Raw genomic sequence first — 20,116 nt, 5'->3', positions numbered from 1 at the left:
TACAAGAAGGCAGTTCCATTGAAAAGTCCAGAAATGAGACAAAGGGACCAGGTTTGGCAGTTCTTTTAGAAAATATTCCACCATGGGTATATGTGTGCTGTGGTATAGAATGCTGAAATAACCCCTCTAGCTGTCTTTGTAGAAGTCTAACATTCTGCTCTTCTTGAATGAGATGATACACTTTGGAGAGGATTGCGTGCATAAGTGACCAGATGGAAATAACCTGTACCTCAAGTAGCTGAGATGAAAGGATCAAGTCATGGTTCTGGTATTCTCAGTACTTTCCCTCTTATTTGGAACTGAACAGTACACCTTTGGAAGGGAGAATTAAAGTTGAATATCTAAGTCATGCACACCTCTAAGAAAGTTGTAGACTAACCAATACTCTACAGAATCTAGCTATTTAGCCAGATAAGAATTTTCAATGTAGAAATATCAGTGTTAGCTTTTTCTCATTCTCAAAAAGATTTCAAGGAAGATATCGATCTTTCCCCAAATTAAAACTGGTGGTAGCAGGCTGTAAGTATATGGTGTAAGCTACCATTAGAGTCATGGATGCAGATAAATAGACTTTGAAGCAGAGTAAGGCAAGATACTCACCATGCAGAATCTGTTCTATAGTGATGAATGCAGTGCAGATCTCTGATGTTTTTGAGCAGTATCTACTCCCAAGGCAGGTGGAACAACAAATTTGTATTAGTAGCCAAAGTCCTACACTCACTAAGAACAGTAAGCAACACCAAAGAAAGCTTGAGCAAGAATTCCTTCAGGAATTGGAGAGTTCTGTAGAATTATGGGAGTCAATCTAATCTTAGTGGCTGGACAACAGCGTATTGTGCTTGAACTGAATATATACAGTAAGTATATGAAAGCAAAGAATTATGTTAAAACTGCAATATTCCAATGTAGAGTCTCTGAGAACTCTACATGCAAAAGTAATAGGAACCACAATGTGGCCAGAAATCTCTGAGGTTCAAAGAGTCAGTTCCACTGAGGTGTTTTAAAACCCACTTCCCTTCTGAGGTTCTGGGCTAGATAGATCTGGACCTTCCTCACTGAATTCAGAAGGAATGACTAAACCCCGCGGAATATCCTCTCCCACAATTCAATGTTCACAACTGGCTGCAGAGGAATATGAAATTATTATTTTGGCTAACACAAATGTGGGAAAAGAGGATGAGCAACTCTGGATTATGAGAATTATCCTGGGCAATACGATCTGTCAGTTCCAAGAATGCATATTTATACATGGCACCTGCTCCACCCCATTGCCATTCTACTAGTTCTGATGCAGAGACATCCTTAAGGTATTCACTAATTCCAAGTTCAAATGTGAGGCAGGATCTGTTGGCCACTGAGCTCTTCTCTCATGCTCAGTATGTTACAAATGCTTACAAGAGTTTTATAGGCGTACAGCACAGAAGAAGAAAAAGTGAAGGGAAATAACCTGAACCAACAAAACGAAATGCAGCATAAGAAGTTAAGGGAAAAGATCTTCATAATTGTTTCCTTAATTTCTTACATTGTGTTAGAACAATAGTGTTTCTGGAGCACGTGCAAAGGGAGAAGACTAGAGCTGCCCAAGAAATTTCTAGATAGTTCTACCTGTGGCTTTTACAGATACATTTCCATATATGGGGTAGCACAGCGAGACCACAACAAAGAATCCTAAGCACTACTAAAAATGCTATTTTAAAAATAAAATCATAAGTTTTGTTGCTTTGTTAATTGTTGTATGTTCAGTTACAGAATAAATTAAGCTTTTCATTCTGGAAACTTGTACAAACATTTGTTATCTCTTTTTAGTTATCTCAGCATACATTTCTGGGTCTTGCACAACCTGGAAACAATTACATGATAACTTGAATTAAAAGTCATTCCAACTCACCCCCTTTTCAATGCTTCCAGTCTGGCAAAGGGTGCCCTCAGCTGCTGGAATACTGTTGGTAACACAGCGGTTACTTTTGCTGAGACACCAAAGCTCTCTACACACTTCCTGGGAAAGAAGGCAGAAGCAAGTTGTTCAGAATAACTGAATAAAATTGGTTCAAATGCTCCTTAACACACAAATTGTCCTCAAAATACATTGTTCTCTCTCTCCATAGAAAGAAACAGGCTGAAATATATTTGGGAATATTTATTAATATGGACCAATTCACATCGGCTTCCTATAAAACAGAGATATTGTAAATTAAATCCTGATTTGAATTACCACATAATAAAACTGTCTGAATCATTTACCATTACACTCTTGTTGAGCTGTGTGCAGAAAGACCATCTTGGGTAAGTGTGGTGGTACTTTTGTGATAAACTGGGCAGATAAATGGTTTACCACACACAAGTGCAAAAATGACTTGTGTGACTTGGCCTTGAATAGAAGATATTCTGTCATCAAAGTTCTGAAACTATCAATATAAATCTGGAATTGTGTACACAGTTACTCTTTCTTCCAGGGGCACAGTTTGCATGCTCTTAATGCAGATTCTTTAGAAGAGCAGGAAACTCCCAGTTTAGTGGCGTGGCAATGAGATTGTCTACTGCCTAGCTACAACAGCTAGGAAATGAAGGGTTTTTAGCACACGAGATACAGAAATCACCCACTTTCCTCTCGACTATGCAGAGTCATTCCCACCACTAGAGAAATATTTAATTCCTTTTACCTTGACAGTCTGGGCACTGTCTTCAACCTCAGCAGATGAAGACTAAACTTTCCCAGTCTCCCTATGTACAAATCCCCTTTACTCACCATACATAAATTATTAGTAATCACACTAGGGTAGAATGCCTGGTATAGTGTTAGCAGCTTGGACCCACAGCATTGTGCAAAAAAAGTGAAACATCCTCCTTTCAGAGCACAGTGCTGGGGAGGGGAAAACATTCTGCGGGATTTGCATCCTGTCAGAATCATTCTTACTGACCTTTTGCTGCAGATTCCCCCAGGAAGCTCAGAGATACTGCAGAATCTTCCCACACTAACAAATCAGCGGGAAAAACAAAACAGAACTCCCACCGAAGACATTCACTTTCCATTGTGGCTCCAGCAATAAACCTATGAAAAACCTACTGTGAAGACCTACAAGCATGATCAGTCATCCTGGAATAACAACTCCTCAATTCACTTCAGGCTCTGATTTATTTATGCAATCAAAGAGTTGAAAGGGAGTCCACAACGCATGAAAATATCAGGAGCTCCTGACAATAGCTGACATTTGTTCATCTTGCAGGCTTCCTGTGCTTTTAACATCTACATGACAGGCAGAAAATTTGACAGAGGTGCCAGTTCCCATATGTAAATCCAATGTTGGGGAAACATTCTTCTGCTGATTTTTCGCAATCATGCAATTGGTTAAAAGTATAGCAGCCTTTTCAGGAAAAAGGTAGCGACCTTATATTGACTCTCTCTTTCGTGCCAGGATAAGTGATAATTAAACTAAAACAGGGTTTAAAACTATGATAGAAGGAGTTCATCATTCCACACACAAGCAGAGAATCATGAATAATTCAAGGTAGTCAGGAAATGTGTGTGGCAAAAAATTGCACACTTTGTTATACATGCCCACTCAGCAGTAACTCCCACTAAGTGGATATTACTCCCAGGTAAGAGGTTATATAGTATTGCTGCCTTAGAGTCCTTTTTCATGTAGACCTGAGTCTGCAACAACAAGAAGCTAAATACACATTGTGTAATCAAGTCTTAAATTGTTTCCATCAAAGAGCTTACACAAAAAAACTGCCACTGAAACATAGTATGCACTGTGCCTGTTAAAAGTAGTATTATATTTGCTGATGTATTTACTCTTCTGTTTCCACCCAATTGAATAACGTGAAAGAAAATTGTAGCAGTCTTTTCCACACAAAAAATTGAATTCAAAGCACACAGTTCCTTTTTATGCCTGCAGAAGCTAGATTCGTAACCTCCCACCATTTGTCCAAGGAGCTTGGAATGTGGTATATGATTCCCAAATGGTTCTCATTTCAATCCTGACCAGGATCAAACCTGGAAATGGACCTATATCAGGGACCACCAGACTATTCCTTGGTATACTGATGACTGAAATGTCTTGCAACTGAGAATAGTTAGCCCCCTTTGTAATATTCTAGAGAATCTAGTTGATTTTAGTTCTTTGTTATAACATTGTAGGAAATCTTTGAGAAATCACTTTCTATATCCTTCGCCAAATCTTTTTTAGACATTACAAGTAGAGGCCATCATAAATAAAATATCCATATATAAAATTTTAAATATATACAAATAAACAGCCATGTAAAATATATAAGGATTTTCATTGGGATTTCTTCCTCCTAAATAGTGCCATTCACCACTCTAAGAGATACTACAGTATTGACAAAAACTCAGCCACCCTTGCAGTTACCTCTGGGTTAATGTCAGACAGAATCTGATATTTTCATTGTGCTGTGATGTTACACTACCCAAAAAAGAGGATAACACGCGTTTGCCTAGCTGTTTGTACAATGGACAGTGGAAAAGAATATGTTCTACAGTATCTGGCACATTCAAAGAACATCCTCAACGTGTATTATTTTTGGGGAAGTTTAAATATGGACACGCCAATCTCAAGACTCGACCAAGCAAGTAGGAACAACCACTGTAATGCTGTCCCTGTAACAGCCATCTTGAACAGGTGTTCCAATATCAAAAGCCACTGCGAGACGAAGAGTAACAGGGCCACCCTACTTGCATGGTCGAGTCTTGAGAATGACATGTTCATCCCCTGACATGCTACAAGGTTTTGCAGGACACAATTTTGTCCCCAATGCTATTTAACATCTACATGAAGCTGTTGGCAGTGGTCATTAGGAGTTTGGGGCACGGTGTATTCAGTATGCTGAAGACACGCATGTCTATTTCTCCATAACATCTGAATCAGGAATAGTAGGGCAAGCTCTGGACCAATGCCTGAACAGTGGAATGGGTGAAAGCTAATAAACTAAACCTGAATTCTGGGAAGATGGCGGCTTTGTGAGTAGGTGGCTTCCATTATTTATTACATTTCTATTCCAACTTTTTTCCCCAAGGAGGCATACATTGTTTCCCCCCCTCCTTATTTAATTCCCACAACAACCCTGTGAAGTAGGCCAGGCTGAAAGGCAGTGACTGGTGCAAGGTCACCCAGTAAGCTTCATGGCTGAGTGTAGATTTGAACCCTGGTCTCCACAAGACCTAGTCAAACACTAACCACTACTACACATTAGCTCTCTTTCTAGTCCAGAAGCTAGGCCTACTGAAGAAGTAGGTACATAGCCTGTGTTACTCCTTGATAAATCTTTGTCATCAGATGCCAAAGTGATTTGTATCACTAACACACAAATGGCCTTATGTGTGACCTTTTAGTCGCTCTGTCTGGTACACCAACTGGCTGGATCAAAACAGCCTGGCCACTGTAATCCATGCATTGATAATCTCATGATTGGGTTACTGTAATGTGCTTTATGTGGGGCTAACCCTGGGCAAAGACCAGAAGAATTGTCTATAGTAGCTAGTAGTGTCTAGCTTTGTTTAGAGACAATAAACACTTTGTTACTTTGTATGGAAGAGTTTTCCCCTTAACCAGGGAAGAAGCAGTTCTGCTGGGAGCAGGAAATCTCTGAAGACTCTACTGATATTCCACGTACTGTACTCTGCTGATACTGCCAAGTGACTTCTACAGGTCACAAACACAAGATATCATAAGGACCACCTGAACCCTTATTTCCCACATCAATATGTGGGATATATCCTTATATCCAACATCAGGAGGAGCATGGCTCGTTGTCCCCCATATCTCAGAAGTCCAACTGGCCTCAACCATTTCCACGCTGTGGAACGCTCTGCCAGCAGACTCATCAAGCATCTTCACAGTTTAGACATGTCTTGAAGACTTCTCATCTAATACAGTGTAATATATACATTGTACTTTTATGATTCTGTCATTCTTCCCCTGCTCCCAATTTTGTGTCTTCTAATTCAATGCCAAACACTTTTATACTAATTTGTTTAATATCATTTGTAAGTCATTTCTCTCTCTGCTGAGTTTTTACTAGTCAATACAGTCTTAAAAGGAAATACATTGTGTGGTGCAATAATTTGCATAAAATATTGTATTGAAAGCACAGAAGTGAAAAAGTTGCCTAAAAGTCTGATATTTACATTTTCATTACCATTTTAAAAACTAATATTGAAATAAAAATTATGGCTGTATTCACAGGGGTGTAATTGGGGGTTGGCTAGATTGGCCCCTGCCAAGGGTGCCGGCCCAAGTGGGCACAAAAACCATACCTCTCCACTCTGGCTTGGAATGGCTAGGAACAAGCCTGTCAATCTGCATGCTCCTTGGGCTGTTCCTCCACTACTGTGCCAAGGGCGCAAGGGAGCCTGGACACACCTTTGTTTCAACGTACTTTACTTAAAGAGAATTTTATGAAAACCATGTATAGGTGGTATTTAACACCCAAAAATTTGGCAAAAATGTAAAAAACAAGGGAAAATAAGTGTTGGAAATGTAAAGAAATGGAAAATTTAAGTGTTTAAATGGGATACATGACTCCTTTTAGTAAGATTTTCAAATTTAAAAGTTTAAAAATTATTTCTCTTTTCATTTTGATCTTGGAGTCTTCTGAACAGTTCAGTTTTAACCTTCTTAATTTACCACTGCTGATAAAAATATTTCTATAAAGTTCACATTACTTTCATTTTTGCTGGTAAGTTAATTTTGGATACAACCTGCAACCTTTAAAATTAGACATGCTGGTCATATAATCTGGATCTCCATACAGAACATCCTAATATTTTGGCATATCTATCTCCAAAGATTTTCTTAAAATAGCAAGAAATAAAAGTGATTTCCGGTGCCAACAATTCAAATTGAATCATATATCATACATACCGTTTAAGTACCAATCTCAATACAAATTTCAAATGTTAAATGCTACAGTTGCATTATTATTAAGTGTATTCAATTTAAAGGACTTTGAGAAAATTCCTTTAAAATGACACTTCAATGGCACTTGATGCCAGTCCATCTTGCACATATAGCTAGAGATGGTTCTCCTATGTGTTGGAGGAGATATAAGGAAAGTGGAACCTATTGGCACATGTAGTGGTCCTGCAAACATGTGTACAAATTTTGGGAAGGTGTAATTTAGGAAATTTCTGAAAAAATAAGCTGTACTGGTGCCTTTAACCCCAAACTATGTCTTTTATCAATTTTTGATTAGTTAAATATGGACTAATAATCATAATAATGCCCCGCCTATCTGGCTGGGTTGCTTCCAACACTTATAAAAACATAATATAACATCAAACATTAAAAACTATTACTACTGTCTGGATGAATCTTTCAGATTTTGTGTAACTAGAATAAACAGGCTGTATGCTTTGCAGGCAAAACTGACCGAAGCCAGTTGGGTTCAGTTGCTGAAAACCCGGCTACAATTTCAGGCAATGAATATTGGTTTTCTTGGAAATTTTAGCATGGCTAACAAAAAGAGTGTGCACAGAGATAAAAATGATCTAGCATTGTTGTATAAGGAACTGCCTTGACTAAATCAGACCATTGGTCCATCCTGTCTAATTATCTCTTTTCTGACAAGCAGAGGCTCTCCAAGGCCTCAGCCAGAAGCATTTCCAAGTGCTGAAACCCTTCCAAGTATTGAAAGTAAAGGTACGGTATTATGGAGCGAACCTGGAGACTTCCATATAAAAGGCTTATGCTCTGCTGTTGAACAGTCCCTTCACTTCAGTTTTAAATGCTTCCTTTAAACCAACAGGAAGCTCTGCTCTAGAATACAAGAGGACCCTAATCCAAATATTCTGGTTCACAGACAGCATGTGTGCTATTATTTAAAACCTATTAATCACTTTATTTTACCCAAAGCAACTGATGGTTGTGCAGAAAACTTCATTGACAGCAAAAACTAAGTCACAATTCATTATTCTGTATAAAAAGAGCAAGTTACTTTTACATTTTAAACCAATTACCATTTGGAAGTTTTCTTTTATAAAGATATAAATAAATTGTATGTGCTTTCTAATTTATAGACAAGTTCAATATTAAAGCTGTAGTCTTGCCCTTTCCCCCTTGACTATGCATTTTCATTCCTATTATTGTATCAGTAACACCTTGGAACTAAATGTTTCCAATAATCTAGTGTGAAAATCACATGAGAACACTGGCCTAGAAAGGTCATAACCAGAGCCAGTATCAGCAAGGATGCTTATGTTTTTGAATTACTATTAGTTGACCCAATAACCCCAATTTCAGGTTCTTTTGTTTTTATTTTTCGGCATCCAATGAGTGTTAATTATAAATTCATCCCCCAACTTCAAATAGTTCTTAATATTACTTTCTGAATAATACACTGAAAAACCTGCACTAGGTAAGAGAAGCAAGATCTGAAACCTAATGAATCAGTTCAAAATCAGCACCTGCATTTTTATTACTTTAAAGCGAACAGTTCTCTGAGAAATATGGGCAACTATAGTAAAAACATAAACTGAAGCTGTGGCCTTTCACAAGATCAAGACAAGATAGATGACAACCTGTAACGGTGTATCTTAGGGCTCCATGACTTCAGTTTGGAATTCGGATGCTTGTATTTGCAGTAAATTAAAGAAAGCTGAACCCATCTAGAGAAAAAAAACAGCAAATCAAATTATCTTCCTTTTGCCTATATGTTATATATGATGGAGCCTTTTTTCTGTATGTCATGCAGAATTAAACATATAGGCATCTTGAAATTATACATCTAAATGATCCTGAATAATAACAAAAGAACAACACAACTTAGTGTCAATTTAAATGCATGAAGATCAACATGCTGTGATGTATCCAAAATATAATCTAATCTAAGTCAAAAAATTATACAAAATAATATTTTTAATATTCACAATATTGAGAAAAATAAGATGAAAATACATTGATAAATACATTGTAATGAATTTAGAATTTTACTGTAATATAAATTCTATTATATTGAAATATCTCAACACATAATTCCGTCAGTATGTAATAATAGATAATATGCTGCACCTCTTGATGAGCATTTGTTAAAACAGAGCTTAGATTCTGATTTCCAATTCAGAGCTGCATAAATGTCCAGCTATAATATTTCCACCCTCATTTTGTTCATACTTTTATCATGTTTATATGAGGGTGAGTATTAGTTATGTATGAACCACAGAAGGTCCAACATGTTTGATTAGGTTCAGATAAGCACCCAAAAATTACAAATCTTAATGCTCCATTTTCAGAAATGCTCATTATGAAGCGGTGCAGCATGTTATCAATTCGTACATGCTGAAGAAATTATGGTAACTTAAACTCCTATTGTATAGTATATTATATTCTCATCTTATTTTCCTAAATATTGGGTGCTTATCTGAACTTTACCAAATCTATGAACATTCTACCTATCACCTGTAAAAGATACTTTTCCTGTCAAACCCACAACCCATGTCCCACTTGCCAACTAGCATCTGAACCTTCTCCTGCATTGTCAGCAACTATGCCTTCCACTTGACTCTTACTGGAATCAAAACCAGTATCAAAATTTCAAAGGCTCTGTTCCAGGCTCTCATTGCAACTATGTATTGCATCTGCAGACTCTGGTGCTTTTAAAGATAGCTAAGATAGAAACAAGTGTGCATTAACAATGCCTTAGCAACAGCCTGAAAGATCAGGGTTAGAAGACAAATAGCAAAGTTGAAAAGAAAGAGACTACTAGGCATCAGAAAAGAAAACTCAACATGTGGATCTCAAGTAAACCAATCATTTAGTTGGAACATACTTCAGAAATAAACCAGATGGCCCATAATCTTCTGGCTATTTAAAGAATGAACTGGCAAACCTTTTCTCAAGAAAAGCCCAAGGCACCTCTAGATAGAGGCAACCTATGCAAAACCTGTATCACCAAAATAGAAATAGCTCTATAAGCTTTGTTTACAAAATGCAATACTTTAAAATGTGTCCTTTTTGCTAGAGACTGGGTGATTCAGAACTATGGATCCAGTTTGTCACTCTGCACCTGACTCCTTTACTCATTCATCTTGCACTGCAATATCAGTGTTTATAGAAGCATTTAGACACTGAAGCAATTATTGACAATAGTGCAGCACCTGAACCAGTTGCAGTATACAATTAAGATATATGCTCCACCACTCACTGGATTTAAATTCGTACCTTGGAAGTTGAACAGAATCTGTTCCAGAAGTGTGTTCGACTTCGAAAACGTTTGGAAACCAAAGCATGGCTTCTGATTGGCTTCACGAAGCTCCTGCAGCCAATCGGAAGCCCCGGAAGCCCCGTTGGACGTTCGGCTTACAAAAACAGTTTGCAAACTGGAACAATCACCTCCAGGCATAGCTGCCAAGTTTTCCCTTTTCTCGCGAGGAAGCCTATTCAGCATAATGGAATTTCCCTTAAAAAAAGGGATAACTTGGCAGCTATGCTTCCAGGTTTGCAGCATTCGGGAGCCAAAACATTCAAGAACGAAGCTGTTCGAAAACCAAGGTACAACTGTATAGTATTCTGCAACAGACATTACTGTACTGATGAATACTGCATTTCCCTTTCCATTTCTAAGCACAGTAAACAGAGAATTAAGACATGGAATGACAGGAATATCTCTACCTATTATTTGTTGTATCCCACTGTTTTCAAAACATTTTCCTTAATGCTAATTATGCGAAGGACTCTTTCAGTCTTAACATGCACCTCAGTTGATGGACTTCACATTTCTTCACTTCAGAAGTAATGGCTGGCATTTAATTAAAATTTACTCAGAGTAGACTCATTGGGATTAATGAGCATGACTAAGTTAAGCCCATTAATTTCAATAGTTAAGTCCATTAACTCTGGGTAAAACTGTAATGGTGTTAGTTGCTTCCTCACAAGTGGCGCCAAACCCCGTGCTTGGTTTTTACAGGGTTTTATTATATACATATGCACAAGACAGAGCATCAAAAAGCATGACTGTACTATTCCGATTCAGAATCCGGAAGCACCTCCTTTCGTGACTTTCGCCAACACCCTGAATGTCCTCCGTTGGTCCCTCCTCTTTCCCTCCCTTCTCTGTTGGGGTGAGGGTGCTGGTGGAGCGACTTCCCCACTAGAGCTGCTCAGTTGAGCGACTGGCACTGTAGCTTCTGAGTGCTTTGGTCCGCCCTCTGCAGCCCTCTTTCTGGAAACCTCGTCTCTTCAACATCCCTAAGGATGTCCTCCTGAGCCCAAGTCCTGACTTCCGGAGGAAGCTGCCAGGCGCTAGGCCAGGCATCCCCAAACTTTGGTTCTCCAGATGTTTTGGACTACAATTCCCATCATTCCTGACCACGGGTGCTGTTAGCTAGGGATCATGGGAGTTGTAGGCCAAAACATCTGGAGGGCCGCAGTTTGGGGATGCCTGCGCTAGGCCCTGGGGCTCCAGCATTGTCCGAGAGCCTCTGTCCTAATCTACCGGGCTCTCTGCTGACACCTGGTGGTTCCCTGACACCCACTCCCTCCCCCTAAGGCCCCTCCCTCCGGGCGAAAAGCCCGCTGGGTGAGCCGGACTGGAATGTACCTAAAACCCTCGTCCTCGCTGTCGGAGGGATCAGAAAGAGCTCTGTCTGAGCCGCCCCCCCGGGGAAGACAAACCCCAGAAAATCCATGGGGTCCTCATCCGTGGAAGCAAATACGTCTCTAAAGTCCCAGTATGCATGTTTGGGTTTGTGAGGGAATAGCCTGTGGAATTCCTCTAACAGATTTGCCTCCGTGACCTGTTCCGCTGGGATCCAAGAGTTCTCCAATTCCGGGCGCCCCTCCCACGCCACCAGATACTGCAATTGGTCCCCGTGCCACCTGGAGTCTAAAATTTCCGTCATTTCATTAATAAATCCCCCCTCCTCCACTGTGGGTACCTGGGGGCTGTCGGGCTCTTCCTGCTGAAAGCTATGGGGGGCATGAAACGGGGATAGCAAGGACCTGTGAAAAACGGGGTGCATGTGCATGGCGTCAGGCAATCTAAGCCAGTAGGCCACTGGATCCACCTGTTCCAGGACTTTAAAGGGCCCGATCCGGCATTGCGACAACTTATTACACCTTCCTTGTTGAGGAAGTCCCCGGGAAGAGAGCCACACCTTATCCCCGGGTTGGATCTCCTCCCCCTCCCTTTTGTGTGCATCTGCCCCCGTTTGTAAGACTCCTTTGCCCACTCCAGATTGTCTTTCAGCATCTGATGAAGCGCCACCATTTCCTGCACAAAGTTCTCTGCTGCTGGTATGGAAAGCTCTGGAATGCAGTCCGTACTTGGCCATGAGGGGTGACACTCCTGTAGATGCGTGGTCCGCATTGTTGTAGGCAAACTCCGCCAGCGCTAGCTTGTCCACCCAGTCTGTTTGCCTCTGGTTTACATAACACCTCAGATACTGTTGTAAGAGAGCATTAATGTCAGGAGTATGGGCAGGAGTCAGGCTCTGGGGCCTATAGTGCCTTGCAGGACTGGGGCCTGCCTCAGCTTGTGCTGGGGAAGCAAGGCGTGGCCACACAGGTGAAGACCTCAGCTTGTGCTGGAGAGGCAAGGAGTAGTCACCCAGGTGAGGCCACTTGAGATCTCACTGCACCTGGTGGCAGGAGCTGGGAGGGATAAAAGCCCAGCATTTCCCTTCAGCTCTTTGCCACAGCAACGCTATCCCTGCCTGGTTGCATCTGGCCTCCTGCTCCTTGGACCCTCGCCTTGTCGACGCCTTGCTCCTCGACCCTTGGACCTTCGCCTTGCTTCTTGTTCCTTGGACCTTCGCCTTGCTTCTTGTTCCTTGGACCTTCGCCTTGCTTCTTGTTCCTTGGACCTTCGCCTTGCTTCTTGTTCCTGGGACCTTCGCCTTGCTTCTTGTTCCTGGGACCTTCGCCTTGCTTCTTGTTCCTGGGACCCTTGCTTTGCCTTCGCCTTGCTCCTCGACCCTTGGACCTTCGCCTTGCTTCTTGTTCCTTGAGCCTTCGCCTTGCTTCTTGCCCCGTGGACCTTCGTCTCTGCCTTGCTCCTTGACCCTGCAACTGCCTGCTGCTGGACCCTCAGCCCTGCACCTGTTCCTGCTTCTTCACCACCATCTTGCCTCTGGTCCTGACGCCCGCCGACCGGACCGTGACAATTAACCCTTTCTGCCTGGCTGTTGGTTTGGGGGTGTCTAGCGGTGGCAAAGCTCACATTTACATGCAGAAGGTCCATGAGCTTCTGCCAAAACCTGGAAGTAAACTGGCTCCCCCTATCACTTATGACCCTTGAAGACATACTTACGACCCTTGAACACGTGTTGTACAAAGAGTTGAGCCGTCTCCTCCGCCGGGATGGCTTTGGGGCAAGCTACAATATGCGCCGTTTTGGTGAGTAAATCTACCACCACCAAAATTGCTGCCTTTTTATGAGACAGTGGCAGATCCGTGATGAAGTCAATGGACACTGCTTCCCATGGCCTACTGGGGGTCGGCAGGGGTTCTAACAGCCCTGATGGTGCCATCCTTTGGCTCTTTGCCCTTTGACACACCCCACACCCCCTAACATAATCCAGCACATCCTGACGCAGTTTGGGCCACCAACAGTCCCTGGTGACCAGGTGCATGGTTTTATGCCGGCCAAAGTGCCCCGCTATGGGATTGTGTGCTTGTCTGAGGACCTCTGCTCTCAGCCCCTCCCCGGGGACACAGTGCCCCCTGTAATACAACAAGCTCCCCTTCTCCTCAAAGCCCTTATCCAGACCCTCCCCCTTTTGCAGAGCTGCCAATTTCTTGCGTGCATATGGGTCTGCTTGGGTCAAGGTCCATAGTTCTGAGTCCTGAAGCAGGGCGGCTCTGTAGACCCATTGCTCTGGTCGGAACACCTCCCTCGCTTTCGGCAGACCCTCATCTTGCAAGTACTCTGGTTTCCTGAATAACGCTTCAGTCCTCACGTTCTGCTCTCCTGGAATTTGCTTAATCCTGAAATTAAAACGAGTGAAGAATTGCGCCCACCTGATTTGTCTCTGATTGAGGATTCTGGCAGTCCTCCAATATTCCAGGTTCTTGTGATCCGTGCAAACCTGAATTTGGTGTTGCACCCCAATCAGGAAGTGCTTCCATTCCTGGAACGCAGCGTGAATTCCCAAAAGTTCTTTATCCCAAATCGTGTAGTTCTGTTCCGATTTGTTGAGTTTCCTGGAGAAGAAAGCGCATGGCCACCAGTCCCCCCCTCCCCCATCAATTGGTGCCCACTGTGCGGTCGATCGCATCAGTTTCCACTCTGATGGGGACTCTGGGGGTCTATGTGGACTAGCTGTTCCTCAGAAGCGAACACCCGTTTCAACTTCTCAAAAGCCTCTTGTGCCTCTGCGTTCCACCTGAAAGGTTTCTTGCCCCTCAAGCAGTCTGTGATGGGGGCTGTCAGTTGCGCAAAGTTCTTGATAAACTTTCTGTAGAAATTGGAGAAACCGATGAATCTCTGGACATCCTTCTTGGTTTTGGGACTCTGCCAGTCTAGGACTGCGCGCTCCTTCCTGTTGTCCATAGCGATCCCCTTACCAGATAGGCGGTAACCCAGAAATTCCACTTCCTTGGCGTGGAACTGGCACTTCTCCAACTTTGCATACAACTGATGCTCCTTTAGCTTCTGTTGTACTTCCTTAACATGTGTCACGTGTTCTTTCTCATTTTGAGAGTAAATGAGTATGTCATCCAGAAAACATACACAGCTTTTGTACAGGAGGAGTCCTAACACGTGATGCATAAAGGCTTGGAAAAAATGTGTTCCGCTTTGTAAACCAAATGGCATCATGAGATACTCTAAGCTGCCCAGTGGCGTGTACATGGTGGTTTTCCATTCATCCCCCCTCTCTGATCCAGATGAGGTTGTACGCTCCACGTAAGCCCAGTTTGGTGAAAACCTTGCCCTTTCGCACCCTTTCCAACAGGTCATTAATGTGAGGCAGAGGATATGCTGTGGGCTTTGTGGTGCTGTTCAGGGCGTGGTAATCAACCACCAGGCGATGCTCTGTGGTCCGCTTGTCCACGAAGGGGGCCTCCCCTGCGGCCACTGACTCCCCGATAAACCCTCGCCTCAGGTTCCTATCAATGAACTCTCTTAAAGCTTCCATTTCAGCATCTGACATCGAGTACAGTTTGCCTGCAGGCAGTTTAGCCCCTGGGATGAGGTCAATGGTACTGTCATAAGGGCGGGGGGGCAGCTTGTCTGCCTCCTGTTCGCTGAAAACTCCCTGGTACTTGGAGTACACTGAGGGAACGTGTTGCCCCTCTAGCAATGCCACCATCACCACCTTTATTCCCTGCTCAGGTTGTTGTTCCTTGCCCAGGTAGTGGTCCACACAATGAGCAGACGCAAAGGTAACAGAGCGCTGGTGCCAAGAGATGACCGGATCGTGGCGCACCAGCCAACTCATGCATAGGATGACTGCTGGTCCCGATAGGTCCGCTATGTGGAGCGTGATGGCCTCCTCATGCCTCCCCACCCTCATTCTCATGGGTGGTGTCTGGTGAGACACTGCGCCACCTAGGAGCGGTCTGCCATCGATAGTCATGACTTGCAATGGGAAATAAAGAGGCAAAAGGTGCAGCTGATGCTCTAGTGCAAACCTGCGATCGAAGAAGTTCGCCAAGGCCTCACTGTCAATTAAAGCTAAGAGCTCGATGGGGTGCCCATTGGGGAGCTCCAGCATGACCCGTACTACAATGGCTGTCTCTGGTTCTGTGGGTTGGGGTACTTTTACTGGCTGTTTGCCTGGTCGCTCCCCCCTTCCTGCAGCCAGGCCACCTCGTTTCCCGGAACCGTAGCCTGCTCCCCCTCTTTGCTGAATGGTAGCCCTCACCATTCCTTGCCACTCCTCCAAGGTTGGCACCTTCGGGAGTCCTTACTCCCCTTGGCCTCCACCTTCTTGCGCGCAACTGCATTTGAAAAGGTTTTCGCACTTGTGGAACCAATCTCCATTGGCTCTTCTCCTCCCGCTCTGTGCGTTGTGCCTGCCCCTTTGCCTTAATGTTAGGAATGCGAGGCACCGGCCAGCGCATTGCGCACGTTTCTCTCCTTTCCCTTCCCCTTGCTTCCTGCCACAATCCAATTGCCAGGGCAGCGCGTACGAGCGCGTCCATGGAGTCCATTTTCCCATAGCCTCCCAAAACTGCACAAAATTTCTGATGGCTGCACTTTTGCTGGCAATCAGCGGGCACACCCAGTCCCTCACAAGACCCTCTGTGTGATATGACAAACGCAACTTTGTCTGCATCAGACACCAAGTCCCGTGCTTGCAGCTCTAGGGTGTAAGTAACATCAGTCTTGAACCCCTGATACTGCAAAGGGTCACCCTGGAACTTACTCAGGATCGCCGGCACCTTCCTGGTGGTCCGTGCTGCGCGCTCCGCTTCTTCCCGCTGCTTGGCTTCATCCAGGCTTGCTGTGAGATCTGCTACCTGAGTTTGCAAAAGGATGTTCTGGTTCCACAGCTCCTGCAGGCTGGGGCCCCTGCCACTGGTTCCTGCCCCTGCTGCGGCTCACCGGGCAGCGGCGGCCCCCGCACCCAGCTGTTTCTGAACTAGCTGTTCTTCCTCCATTCTCTCAGGTACTCTCTAGGTTCGTGAGGAGCATCAAAGGCTTCCGGATTGCTGTAATGGTGTTGGTTGCTTCCTCACGAGAAAGCGGCGCCAAACCCCATGCTTGGTTTTTACAGGGCTTTATTATATACATACTAGTGTATTGCAGCCCGTTTAATAACGGGCGCTAGAATATCCTGGAGTTCGGAGAGGCGCTTGTGCAGCGCTTCTCCGAACCCTGGGACCTGTCCTTGCTGTCGGCGGCAGGGGGACAGGAACGGAGGAGGAGAAAGCGCTGCGTTCTCCTCCTCCGTTCCTCTCCCGCAGCCGCCGACAGCAAGGAGACATCCCAGGGTTCGGAGAAGCGCTTGCGCAGCGCTTCTCCGAACCCTGGGACCTGTCCTTGCTGTTGGCGGCAGGGGGACAGAAACGGAGGAGGAGAAAGCGCTGCGTTCTCCTCCTCCGTTCCTCTCCCGCAACCGCCGACAGCAAGGAGACATCCCAGGGTTCGGAGAAGCGCTTGCGCAGCGCTTCTCCGAACCCTGGGACCTGTCCTTGCTGTTGGCGGCAGGGGGACAGAAACGGAGGAGGAGAAAGCGCTGCGTTCTCCTCCTCCGTTCCTCTCCCGCAGCCGCCGACAGGAAGAAGACATCCCAGGGTTCGGAGAAGCGCTTGCGCAGCGCTTCTCCGAACCCTGGGACCTGTCCTTGCTGTCGGCGGCAGGGGGACAGGAACGGAGGAGAAAGCGCTGCGTTCTCCTCCTCCGTTCCTCTCCCGCAGCCGCCGACAGCAAGGAGACATCCCAGGGTTCGGAGAAGCGCTTGCGCAGCGCTTCTCCGAACCCTGGGACCTGTCCTTGCTGTCGGCGGCAGGGGGACAGGAACGGAGGAGAAAGCGCTGCGTTCTCCTCCTCCGTTCCTCTCCCGCAGCCGCCGACAGCAAGGAGACATCCCAGGGTTCGGAGAAGCGCTTGCGCAGCGCTTCTCCGAACCCTGGGACCTGTCCTTGCTGTTGGCGGCAGGGGGACAGGAACGGAGGAGGAGAAAGCACTGCGTTCTCCTCCTCCGTTCCTCTCCCCCAGCCGCCGACAGGAAGGACGCGCACACTCTCCCCCCCCCCCTGCCTCCTCCAACCGCCGCTCCTCACGGCCAGGGAGGGTTGTGAGGAGGCCTTCACCGGCCTCCACCCTCGCTTCCCTGACGTGCCCTGCAGTGAGGCGGTGTCCGGCAGGAGCGGCGGTTGGAGGAGGCAGAGGGGGGGGAGAGTGCGCGCGCGCGCAGTCTCTGCTGTCCAATCCCTGTATCCCTGGGGCACATGCGCAGTGACCCAGGGACACACGGGACAGCTTGGACGCAGGGACATCTTGGACATTATTATATAGGATGTACAAGACAGAGCATCAAAAAGCATGACTGTACTATTCTGATTCAGAATCCGAAAGCACCTCCCTTCGTGACTTTCGCCAACACAGCCCTCTGGGCACCCTGAACCTCCTCCGTTGGTCCCTCCTCTTTCCGCCCCTTCTCTGTTGGGGTGAGGATGCTGGTGGAGCGCCTTCTCCACTAGAGCTGCTCAGTTGAGGGACCGGCACTGTAGCTTCTGGAGCCTTCCCCTCTTGAGTGCTTTGGTCTGCCCTCTGCAGCCCTCTCTCTGGAAACCTTGTCTCCTCAACATCCCTAAGGGTCTGCACCTCCTCCTGAGCCCCAATCTCAGACTTCCGGAGGAAGCTGCCAGGCGCTAGGCTCTGGGGCTCCAGCATCGTCCGAGAGCCCCTGTCCTGATCTACTGGGCTCTCCGCTGACCCCTCCGCTGACCCCTGACAAAAACTTAGTTGAATATTACCCTGATTTACAGTAAAAAAAATCATTGTCTATTGTGCATCTAGGGACTAAAAAAGACCAAGCTTTTGGCATTCATGTACAAGCATAAAGAGAATAGATGCTATTCATGGATTTCAGAACATAGGTATACATGTAAGCATATACAAATATACATTTGAAGCTAATATCAACTTTCTTCCAGTGGTCCATAACAGGTAGACTAACAGTAGTACAGAATACTAATTATCTAGGATCTAATACCAACTCAGCACTAGCAGAAAGTTTGAGAAAGTCTATTAGCCTATGAATTGCTTGCTCTTGCTGCTTTACTACAGTATGGGGTTGGATATTTTTAAAAAACACATTGCAGCAACTGAAGACACCTCCAAGCTGTTTTTACTCCACTGGAGAAAATATACAAATACCACCACTAGGGAAAATGTACAAAATATAAGATCATAAAAGAGCCAGTTGAATCAGGCCAGTGGCCCATCTAGTACAGCATTCTGTTCTCACCACTGTCACCCAAATGAATATGGATCTGAGGGCAACAGCAGATTCCCCATCTGTGGTTTCCAGCAACTGGTATTCAGCATACCACCTCTAGCAGTGGAGGTGGAACAAATCCATCAGGGTTAGTAACCGTCAATAGACTCTCCCAGATCATGCCTTGTCTCTGCAGGCCACACACTTCCCACCAGGCTAATCTGCTCACCAATACTGTTCAATGTCCAACCTGAGTGCTTTTGTATGTGCCATTGAAATGTGATAATTCCTCTTGCTTGCCTGGATGAAGAGATGTATGTGGGGTGTGTGGGTGTGGGTGTGTACCTCTGGGGTGTGTGGTTGGAATGTAGACTATTGTACAACTGACTCACAACCATTATTCACTCACTTTTGCTTCTGGACCTGGCCACTTGTAGCTCTAGCTCTATGAGGCATGCAGCTCTCAAAATACTGCCCATAGGGGAATACAGCCTCCAGGCTGAAACAGGTTCCCCACCCCTCCATAGACTAAAGGTGGAATCTGCTGCTTTGCAACAGAACCACAGATAACGGCTAATTCTGCCCTAAAACCTCTGCCAAAGTGGTCCACAAGATCACAAGGACTTGCAGGTGGGCAGAATGGCTCGGAAACTCCTCTGCATCGTCAAAGAACCCTAGCTCACAATTCTTTGGAGCCCACCCATTAAACAAAGCTACATAATGTTGTCAACACAACACTGAATAAATGAGAAGAAGTTAAAGAAAAGTATGATTTGCTCGCTCAACAGCAACATACACACTACCAATTCTCCAGTGCAAATCAAGCATAATATACCTTGTGTTGATACATCATTTAGTAAAAAGAAATGTCTTCAAACCGTCTGATACAGAATGCACTCTAAAAATGTGATGACTATCTACAGAGAAAAGAATGAAGGAGAGTACCAAAGCATGTGCACTGGATATAAAGAGATTGGGAGGGGAGAGAAGAGAGGGGGAGGAGGGGGAGCTTAAAGAGAAACAAAGGCCTTTGCTGAGAAATCAAGAATGAGAGACCTAACCAGCCAGCCAACCACACACAACTTTTAAATCCATCACGGTATGTATGAGCTGCCAAGAGTCATCCCAAAAATAATATTGTACTTATCACCCTAGGGATACTAAAATGAATTCCCTTTGTAATACTGCTCTAAAAGAACTGATTAGTGCAAGTGATTAGGTAAATATTATATTATAATTATATTGTATTATAGTTTTTAAAATAGCCAT

At 44.8% G+C, this 20,116-nt stretch overlaps 1 protein-coding gene across 5 annotated transcripts in view; it reads right to left on the bottom strand.

Annotated features, from left to right (window-relative positions):
- Positions 1-20,116, bottom strand: part of ADAMTS6 (ADAM metallopeptidase with thrombospondin type 1 motif 6) — a 142,079-nt gene that overhangs the window by 51,438 nt on the left and 70,525 nt on the right. For all 5 annotated transcript variants that reach the window (XM_035100852.2, XM_035100856.2, XM_035100857.2 and 2 more), the window contains one exon: positions 1,889-1,996. In XM_035100852.2, coding sequence (XP_034956743.1) covers positions 1,889-1,996 — 108 coding nt within the window. The remainder of the gene's footprint in view (positions 1-1,888; positions 1,997-20,116) is intronic.

The sequence above is a fragment of the Zootoca vivipara genome, chromosome 11 (genome assembly GCF_963506605.1).
Source record: "Zootoca vivipara chromosome 11, rZooViv1.1, whole genome shotgun sequence".
Classification (NCBI taxonomy): Eukaryota; Metazoa; Chordata; class Lepidosauria; order Squamata; family Lacertidae; genus Zootoca; species Zootoca vivipara.
Note: the sequence above shows the minus strand (reverse complement) of the source record. Positions and strands in the feature narration are given on the sequence as shown.